Below are 9468 nucleotides of genomic sequence, written 5' to 3'. Positions count from 1 at the left end.
CACCCGCCGAGGGCACCGCCGGCTCAGGCTTTGCGTTCCTCTGCGCTGACCTGTTTAGTCCCTAACGAGTCCAGACTCAGGCAGCACGATCAGCCGGCAGCGTTGGCCGAGTCCTGCCCCAGCGCGGGGGCAGCCCCTGGGCCTCGGGGGGCTACAAGGGAGACCAGGGGGAGGAGGGGACGGGCAACCAGGGAGCCAAAGTCCCAGAAATAACAGAGGAGCCGGCGAAGCCGCGACCACCGCCCGCAGCGCCCGCAGCCGGCGCCCTTCCCGCGGCTTCGCAAAGCCCCTTTTTCTGTTCCTCTGCTCGCACCGAGTTTTGTCCCCCGCTCCACCGGCGGTTCAGGGACCGGAGGGGAGGCGGCAGCAGGGCACTGCCCGTGTCCCGCCGTCACGGCCAGCGCTGCTGCTGCTGCTCCGGGCCCTGAGCCCAGCTCAGCCGCACCGACACGGGCACGGCTGGGGGGGCGGCACCCCCTGTGCCCCGGAGCGCAGCCTTTGCCCTCCAGAGCTCGGCCTTTGCCCTCCAGAGCTCGGCCTTTCCCTTCCAGAGCTCGGCCTGCCGTGACCGGGCTCCACCGGCCCCACGTTCGCGCGTGGGTGCTCGGGGCTGCGCTGCCGGCGCTCGCCGGGAGCCATCTAGCGACAGCGGGGGGGCGGGCAGCGGCGGGGGGCGGGCAGCGGGGCCGCCCCTTTCCCCTTCCTGCCGGCGGGCGGGATCGCGGCGTTTCCCGGGGCGGCAGCCGCAGGGACCCCCCGGAACCCGCAGGGACCCCCGGGGGCTCCTTTGAACCGCCCGGTGCAAACCCAAAGGAGCAGACAGACAAAACAGGCCAGGAAGAATGAGGGAAAGCAACGGCTCTTTAATAAATTAGCAAAATAAACAGCATTTTTATATAGACGTATACTACTGCAGCTCAGCGGTCACACGAGTTAAGCAGAAACGTTGATCTCCCCGTTGGATGCTGACACCGACCCAAAGCGCCGCAGCAGCCGCGGTGCCTAAAACCCTAAAAACACTTAAAAACAAAGTAGCTTTTTTGTAAGTCAGAGACACAGCTTCCAGTGGGAAAGAACTTAAATTACCGTGTGATTTCATCCGGCTGCCTCCTTGCAGAAGTGATTAAAAGAAAGTGATCCAATTTTTCCCCTCTCAGGAAAGAAAAGTGTTACCTCAGCTCGAAGGGGAAGGAATGAGCAGATCTAACGCATTGGAGGGATCGTCTGTGGAGCTAAAGGACGTGATTTGCAGTGGGCAAGTCTCTGATTCTCGGGATAACCAGGAGCTGAACTGATCGAGTGTTTCAATCGTGCGTTAGCTGATCCCAAACAGGGCAAGTAAACGGCGAAGTCCGGTGGCCCCAGCCCTCCCCGGCCCCGAGGGCTCCCTCAGTCGTCGTCCCTGACGTACTGCCCGGCCTCCCAGCGCTGGGCCATGGTGCTCTTGTGACGGGTCACTCTGGTGCTTTCCACAACCTACAGACAGAAGGCACCGGGGCTTTTCATAACGAAGGTATTTGTTTAAACAGCCTTTCTGGCACAATTTAGCCTCCCAGCCAGCAGCCCCCCCTGACAGTGGCCACGACACGCTCTGCCCACGCGACGCCCACCCGAGCAGGGCTGAGACCCCCGTGGGTCCCGTCGGCCTCCGGGGAGCGAGGGGAGCCCGGGGGGGAGCGGGGCGTCGGGGCCCTCGAGCACGTGAAGGACGTTACCTCTGTGTTGATCTTGTCAACGGGTTCGATGCCGGCGTACTGCGGAAAGGGGAAAAAGGGTCAGACAACAGCGGCCAGGGAGGGAAATACCCAGAGGCAGCTGGATACGGCCGGGGGGGGTGTCAGGCACCCCGAGCGCTGGGCGCTGCCCTGGGGGCTGGCACAGCCCTGTGCCGGTGCCACCACCACCGCGTCTCCCACCATGGCTGGACCCCCAGCGCCGGGCGGGAGCCGGGCACGGCCACCTCCAGCCCCAGAGCCACCAGCCCCCTCCCGGGCTCCAGCCCCCCACGCGCGGGGCGGGCGCGTTCACCTTTCCGTCCTCCTTCACCCTCCTCCTCCGCTCCTCGAAGGGGCTGGAACGCGCTGAGTCGGGGCCAAGGGTCTCGGTGCTGCCCTGGGAGGGACCGGCCACTCTCAGCGGCGTGAAGGACGACACCAGCCCCAGGACCCCCACCTGGTGCGGGGCAGGAGTGGAGACGGGAGACCCGGACACCGAGTAGCTGCCGCTGACACCTGAGGCAGCTTCAAGAGAAAGAGCTGTTGGGGCGTGAGGGACACCAGGTACCCGCAGGAGAGCAAAGCTCCTGCCCCAGCCCGGCCCCCTTGGCCAGCCAGCAGGTCTGGTCACAGCCGGGACGGTGTCTGGGTGCCAGCCAGGGGTTGCCAGGAGCAAGGGAGGGGAAACGCATGAGCTGGGCACCTCCGGGCCCTCCCAGCACTGTTTTCTGTGGTAACATGACACAAAGTCATCAAAACCTGAGCAGCTCTGGAGTCAAAAGCCGTGCTGCTCTCGCAGACCCCATCCCTCATCGCCATCTGCAGTTCCCCCACATCTGCTCCCCGTGGCAGGCTGGGCTGGTCCCGCTGGCTCCAGAGGCTCGGAGCCGCAGGGCGCGGGAGGGCAGGAGCGATGCCCACAGCAGCTCTGCCCCGGGACTGACCCCTCCCCGCCCCAGCCCGCCGCCCCTCCCGTCCCCTTACCGGAGCTGTGCCGTGAGCGGGAGCCGTCCTGGGGGACGCCGTCGCCGCTGACCAGGGAGTAGCCGTCTATCAGCTGCCGCCGCCGCCGCTGCTCCTGCAGCTCCTCTTCCCTCTGCAAGTCGCTCTGAATCTCCTTGTCGATCAGCGCTGACGTCTGGGGCTTCCAGGTCCTCAGCCTGTACTGCTCCTCCCGGCCGTCCTCCCTCCTTAGCGGGTTCTGCGTCCCCATGTCCTCCACGAAGGAGACCTTGGGCTTCCAGAAGGAGAAGGAGAAGTACCGTCTGGGCAGGACAGCCGTGCCGGCGGGGCTCGGGGTGGAGCTGGGAAGCCTCCCCCCCCAGGAATCCTCGCTCCCCCATTTGCTGGCGCTGGCGGAAACGTGCCGGGACACCAGGGGCTGGTCCTGGCTCTTCTTGCTGGCGGCGCAGCGCGGCTGGGCCGCCTGGAAGCGCGTGGTGCTCGCGGCGCAGCTGGGAAGGCTTCTCCCACCCCTCGTGTCTTCTGCGGGCCAGGGGCCGTGGCTCGTGTGCTGCTCCGCCACAAACTCATTAACCCAGCTCCTCCGCTCGTCTGCCTTCCTCAGGGGGGTGGGCTTCTGCGGGGGGGCTTCCTCCTGCTCGAACACCCTCCTGCGCTCGTCCAGCTCCTGCTGCGTCCCCCGGTCATACATCCCCAGCAGCCTCCCTTGCTTCTTCAGATCTTCCTCGCGCTTGGTTTCCTGCTCAATTTCCCTCTGGACATAACGGGAAGCGTGGCCTTTGTCCTTCCCTTTCCTGCCAGGGCTGGGAGAGGCGTCCATGGAGAGGAGAGGCTTGGTCTTGATCTCCACCAGCTCGCTGCTGGAGGTCAGCCGCTGGATCCCCCTCTCCTTCCAGAGGTTCTCCTCCCTCTCCATGGCCATGCGGATCTCCCGCTCGATGGGCGTCTCGTTGCTGATCTTCGTCTCCTTGTCCAGGCCGTTGCTGCTGGCCCTCAGACCCACAAGGCCGTTGAAGATCTCACTGGATGCGCTTCCATCGCTGGCGTAGCCCACACTGGCTTCGTTATACATCTCGCCCAAGCCAGAGTCCAGGTCCTCTCTGGAAGATGCTTTAGTCAAGCTGGACATTTTCCTGGTGGGATACGGCCTTTCAGTATCAGCCCTTCTGGGAGCATAAACCTCCTCCTTCGCAGGTGTGTTGTCGGACACACTATAAACCTGATAAACGGTCTTGTCCGTCCTGCTCTGGCTGGATGCACCGGCGTTACCATAACCTCTTGCAGCCTTCGCGGCCTTCTCAGGACTCGGCCACTCTTGCCTAGAGACTTTTGTCATTGACTCTGGCTTTGGAGACATGGCCTGTAGCCCTGGGCTAAAAAAGGAGCCTGGGTTGGTCTTCTCCAGCATCAGGAACTGCTGCCGAGCAGCGGAGAAGTTGATCTGCTCTGTGTCAATATTTTCAGGGTCAACAGGCGTCGCTGCCCTCCCCGAGGAGGACTTGTCGAAGCACATGGCGAAGCTGCTGGTGAAGCTGCCCGCGTGCCTGCTGTTGCCCGGGCTGCCCGTGCTGGTGTTTATGGAGCTCAGCTCATCCGTGGAGCTCCACCTCTCAGCCATGGTGGAGCTCTTCCTCATCACCTGGTTCCGGATGACCTCCTTCCTCTCGTCCTCCAGCTCCTTGGCTTTCTCAGGCGAGATGTTCGGCGGAGGGACCCTGCATTGTTCCTGCTCGTCCTCATCATAAAGCTTTGAGGGTTTCCTCTCACCTCTGTAGGCCCTGAGGTCGTACAGGCTTCCCGACCTCACCACCTCCAGCTTGGACTCCCTGTCCGGGGACGGGGTCCAGACATCTCTTCCACCATCCAGGAAGTATGAGGGTGACTTTGACCTCGTTTTCCAGCCGTAGCCGTTTTCCACCCGCTGGCTGCTGTGTTGGGCAGGGCCAAAGACGTCGTCATCGCTGTCGGCCCTCTGCTCTGCCCACGCGCTGGCCTGGGGAGCATCGTTATAGTCGTGCTTGTGTGAGGTCTGTGGGAGCTGGAAGACCAGGTGCCTGGTGACTCTGTCCATCTCCTGGCAGGAGCCGCCGTTCAACCCTCTGCCGACCTCGCCCTGGGCTGGGGACGCTGCTCAGCGTTGAGGCCGCCCTGGGGCTCCTGGTTCACGTGAGGACGAGGGGCAGGACCTGGCTGGCCCTGCAAGCAGGAGGGAGAGCGGCCCTTAGGAGCAGCGGAAGGAGCAGAGGGCGGGGGGGGGGGGGGGGGGGGTGTGCAGCTCCCCCTCCCAGGCTGGTGCTGCCGTCCTGTGCCCAGGGGACAGCCACCGCGGAGGCCAACCAGCCACGGCCCAGCAGCCGTTCGCTCCCTTTACCCAGAAGCGCCGGGTCTGGGACAAAAGCACCAAGTGCCAGCTGCCCCAAAGCCTCATCCCCCTCCCGCCTCCGTCCCCGTCCCACGCCGAGCCCCGGCTGCCAGCAAAGCCCAGCGACACGCTTCGGGCGATGCCACGTCCAGCTCGGTTGTGCCCGCCTCCGCCAGCCCTTGCCCGCTCCGGCACGGCCGCCCTCCCACCTTACCGCGCACCCCGGGCGGGGAGGGACCACTGGCCACCGGCCACTGGCCACCGGCAGCACCAGCTCGTGGCACGGAGAGGCGGCGGCACCGCGTCTCCCTCTGCCTGGAATTCCTCCCTGCGCTCTGCGGGAAGGAGGCTCCGAGCAGCTGAGCTATTGAAACAGCGGGGATCATAAAAATGGTTTCATGGCTCATAAAAAGGGGGGACTTTAACCTCTGTATCGCGCAAAGCGGGAGTAAACTGCCTTGACCTTGGCGTCGATCCTCCTGCGCCAACTGGGCCAGAGCTGGATGGGGCGGCGGTGCCGGGGGAGGGAGGGTGACGCAGGTGGGTCCCCCCTGACAGCAGCTCTTGCCATCCCGTCCCCTGTGCCAGCGAGACACACGCGGGCCCTGGGCAAGCCGGGCGAGCCCCGGGGCCAGCAGCACACCCTCTCCCTCTCTTTGCCGGGGCGTAGCCACTACGCTGCCACCTCCACTCCCGGCTGGGCTCACGTGAGCCCGAGTGGCTCAGGGGGACGTCGGCACCGGGCACCGCTCCCCCGGCGCTCGCAGCCTCCCGGGACGGGCGGCAAAGCCGGGACTGAGGCTACAGGGATGGCGGGGGGCAGCCCAGAGCCCAGGGCTGCGCTACCGGCTGCGGTGACGGAGCTGCCTGCGCTCACCCCCCCCGGCCCGGCCAGCTGCAGCACTCCTCCCAGGGCAGACCCGGCTGGGCCAGCAGCTGAGCAGCCATTTAAGCCTTTCCTGGGGCTGGAGCACCTGGGGCTCATCAGGGCTGCCTGGGGCACCGTGGGCCGGACCCAGGGCGATGCCTGGCCACCGTCGTGCTGCTGCCCAGCCCCGTGCCCAGCCCGGGCGGTTCAGCCTCGCTGCTGGAGCTGGTCCCCCCAGGGACCAGCTGGGGCTGCTGGAGTCCCCGTTCCCAACACACTGTGCCCAGCAGAATTCCTGTAACCTCCTCGTGCTCCTGCCCGTAACTCACCGCTGCTCTTTTATAGCCCCTGATGACCCAGATAGTGAAAACTATCGTCTGCCCACACCTCTTATCATGTCTGGAGGGGCCAGAGGTCCCGGCTGGGAGGGGACTCCTCACCGGGGAGTGGCGAGGGGGAAGCCAGCGGGGCAGTTATCGGGGTTCCCGGCCGGCACCACCCCGAGCGGCACAGCCCCTCCCAAAGCAGCACCGAAACCATCGACTGCCCTGGCTGAGCCCCGGCTGAGCCCCGGCTGCCCGGCGCTGCAGGAACGTGGGGGTGCGGGGGTCCCGGGCTCGTCCCCCCCATGCCCAGCCAGGTGCCACGGGGAGACACTGGGCAGAGCAGGCGGCATTGCGGCACCCGCCAGCCCGGCCTGAGCCCCCCCCTCATAAAGAGACATGTAGGGAGTTGTCCGGGGCCCCCCCGCCCCGGGGGTCCTGCAATGGGCTGCAGACCCGCAGCAGTGCGCCCACCCCCCCGTGCCAACGGCCGCCTGCGCTGCCGACGTGCCGAGTGTGGCAGCGGCCCCTCCGCCTGCCCCCCGCGGACAGAGCCAGCGGGCAAAGCCTGCGGCCGGGCCTGCGCGGGGACCGGGCCCTCTGCGGGCGGGGGGAACGGCCACCCCGGCGCTGCCCTCGCCCCCACCCCGGCCGCGCTGCACTTACTGTCCAGGGGAGCCGTCGGGGCGGGGGTCCCCACCCCCGGGGAGGCCGCGCGGGGCAGCCGGCGGAGCCGTGTGTGCCAGGGAGCGGCTGGGCGGGCGATGACGGGGCGTGGGGGCCACGGGGCCGCGGTGGCTGCGGGGCCCTGATAAGCTCAGCCCGAGCCTGTGGGGAATTCCAGGAACCGCGCTGGGCTCAGCACTGGCCACGGTTCAAGGACCCGTCCCCAACCCCCCTGTGCCACCGTCACCCCGCCACAGCTGGCTCCCACGCTCCCACACCTGGACGGCTGCCCGTGGCCACCCACCCCCGTGCCGACGTGCCACCGCACCCAAGAGCTGATGTGCCACCGCACCCACGTGCCACGGCAGCACCGCCACGGCGCAGCGATGCGCCGACGTCCCTTCCCGCAGACACGCGCTGCCTCGGCGCGGCCGCGGCTCCAGCACCGCGAGGCCTGGAACTCCCCAGAGAGGCCCGTGGGCCTGAGCGAACGTGGCGGCCGCCACCGCGCTGGCAGAGGCCGTGCCGGGAGCCGGCACTCTCCTGTTTACACGGCGGGGCCTCTCCCGGCCCGGCCGCCCGATAACCCCGTGTTTGCGCAGGCGGGGCTGGGACCGGTGCCCTCACCGCGGTGGTGGCTCTGGCTCTGCCCTGCGGGTGCCAGCCCAGCGCTGCCTTCCCCGGCCCCCTGCTCCCCCCCAGCCCCCGGCAGCCGGGCAGCTCCCTGCTCCCTTGGGGATGGAAGCAGCCCCCCGCCCCCCCAAGCAGGGACGAGCCCCTGCGCCTGATCCGGAAACTTCAGGCACCCCATTACCTGCCAGGCCAAGGGCTGGACCGTGGCACCGCTGTTACCGTAAAAGCCGTGATGCTCTCGGTGCCCTCAGCCACAGCTGCTGGACCCTGGCAGAGCTGGCACCCAGCACCCAGCACCCAGCACCCCCCTCCGTCCCAGCACGGGTGTTGCAGCCGGGCGGGCGATGCTGTGCCAGGACGCTCAGCCCTTTGCTGTGCCTGTGTCTGGGGCAGGAGGTCCCCGTCCTCGTCCCCTCGGCCCCGCCACGACAGCTCTGCATCCCGCCGGAGCCTGCTCCTGCCACAAAGCCCCTCCCGCCGCAAAGCCCCTCCCGGCCCTGCCGCTGCCTGCGATGGCTCGAGTGTGGTGACGGCGTCAAGCCCAGCTCGCCCTGGCTGCCTCTGCCCGGCTGCGGGGGGCCTGGGGGGTCCCACTTACCCCCTGCCCGGCCCCTCGGTGACCCCGGCCCCGTTCTCTGGGTGCTGGCTCGGCACTGGCTGGTGCGGGGACAGCAGCTTTGGCGCGGCTGCCAGGCAGCTCGGTGTTTCCGGGCGGGAGAGCGGAGCCTGTTTTACCGTGGGGCTGAGACAAAGTCCACGGGCGATGGCCGAGGAGCGACCGCGCCTGCCACAGGGCGTGTGCTCGGTGCCCTGGGCTGGCACCGGGCAGAGCTGGGGCCCCACCGCCACGGGAACGAGCCCTGGCATCCCGGCCCCGGGCAGAAGCAGGACCCACACCAGGCTGGGGAGGGGCAGACACCCACGGCCACATGGTGACGGGACCTGGGGGGCCCTGACCCCAGTGCTGCCCCTGGGGACAAGCAAGAGACCAGGCTGCCACATCCCCTTCGCCTGGACACACCCGCCAGCATCCCGCCGGCTCCCCTGTCCTCCCAGCATCCCAGTTCCCACCTGCCTCTTCCTCCCAGCTGCTCTGGCATGGCCGGTGTCCACACGGCATGGGCGTCCATCACCCCAGCGCCGGGGCTGGCAACACGGCGCTGCCGGCACGGGACGGCATCCCCACCGCGCTGCCCTTACCTGTGCCCTGGGCTCCGCGGTGGCACAGGGGACCTGCCACGGTGGGGTGTCCCCGAACGGCCCTTGCCTGGTGTCACCGTCAGTCTGGGGACAGACACCTCTGGGGCAGCGTTGGGGGCCGCAGACACACAGGGATGTGAAAACCCCCTGCCCCTGCCCCTGTCCCTGCCCCTGCCCCTGCCTGGCTGTCACCATGGCCGGGCCCCACCAGCCACAGGAGGGGGGAACCGAGGGGGTTTATTCTGCTGGGAGGGACCCCGGCGGGCTCCTGCCTCTGCCCGGCGCCGGCTGGCTCCGGAGCTGCCAGGGGAGGGGGGTCTCTATGGTGGGTGAGTGTTGGGCAGCGCAGGGCAGTGGTGGGGATCCCCTGGGTGCTGCTGGGCTGGCGTCGGCCTTCCCGGGGCCCACAGGGGATGGCAGGTGACGGCAGGTGACAGAGCCAAGGCCAGAACAGGGTGTGGAACACTGCTGAGCAGAGGGGGGGCTCTGTCACCCCCAGTGACAGCACCAATGTCCCCACACGTGGCTCCTACACCCATGAAATGGCTGGAGGGGCTGTGGGGAGCCTCTGGGCAGGGGCAGGAGGAGCCTCAGCCTGGGCAGGGAAGCAGCAGCAGGGCCCAACCCCATCACCCCCATCCCCATCATCCTCATCCCCATCACCCCCATCACCCCCATCCCCATCACCCTCATCCCCATCACCCCCATCCCCATCATCCTCTTCCCCACCATCCCTAT

The 9468-nt window shown here is 67.7% G+C and overlaps 1 protein-coding gene across 5 annotated transcripts; it reads right to left on the bottom strand.

Moving 5' to 3' along the window:
* Window positions 1–843: 843 nt before the first annotated feature.
* On the bottom strand, window positions 844–7960 carry MISP (mitotic spindle positioning). 5 transcript variants are annotated; one of them, XM_074809120.1, is made up of 5 exons: window positions 7712–7960; window positions 2700–4874; window positions 2029–2255; window positions 1716–1754; window positions 844–1476 (listed from the first exon to the last, which is right to left on the bottom strand). In XM_074809120.1, exons 2-5 carry the CDS (start codon window positions 4747–4749, stop codon window positions 1390–1392), a joined length of 2403 nt encoding a protein of 800 aa, XP_074665221.1. In that variant the 5' UTR covers window positions 4750–4874; window positions 7712–7960; the 3' UTR covers window positions 844–1389. The 5 variants fall into 5 exon arrangements, with proteins under 5 accessions (XP_074665221.1, XP_074665219.1, XP_074665223.1 ...); XM_074809118.1 differs by lacking the exon at window positions 7712–7960 and adding an exon at window positions 6898–6988; XM_074809122.1 differs by lacking the exon at window positions 7712–7960 and adding an exon at window positions 6898–6988 and having other exon boundaries at window positions 2029–2240.
* Between the last annotated feature and the right edge of the window lie 1508 nt (window positions 7961–9468).

The sequence above is a fragment of the Strix aluco genome, chromosome 29 (genome assembly GCF_031877795.1).
Source record: "Strix aluco isolate bStrAlu1 chromosome 29, bStrAlu1.hap1, whole genome shotgun sequence".
Classification (NCBI taxonomy): domain Eukaryota; kingdom Metazoa; phylum Chordata; class Aves; order Strigiformes; family Strigidae; genus Strix; species Strix aluco.
The sequence above is the reverse complement of the archived record's forward strand: the minus strand, read 5'-3'. Positions and strand labels throughout refer to the sequence as shown.

Bases quoted from the DNA above. Each gene is read 5' to 3' on its own strand.
- MISP (XM_074809120.1), bottom strand. From the start codon at position 4,749: ATGGACAGAGTCACCAGGCACCTGGTCTTCCAGCTCCCACAGACCTCA. The intron at 1,755-2,028 runs GTGAACGCGCCC...CCCTTTCCGCAG, and splicing joins GGGTGAAGGAGGACGGAAAG to TACGCCGGCATCGAACCCGT. The intron at 1,477-1,715 runs GTAACGTCCTTC...TTCTGTCTGTAG, and splicing joins TTGACAAGATCAACACAGAG to GTTGTGGAAAGCACCAGAGT.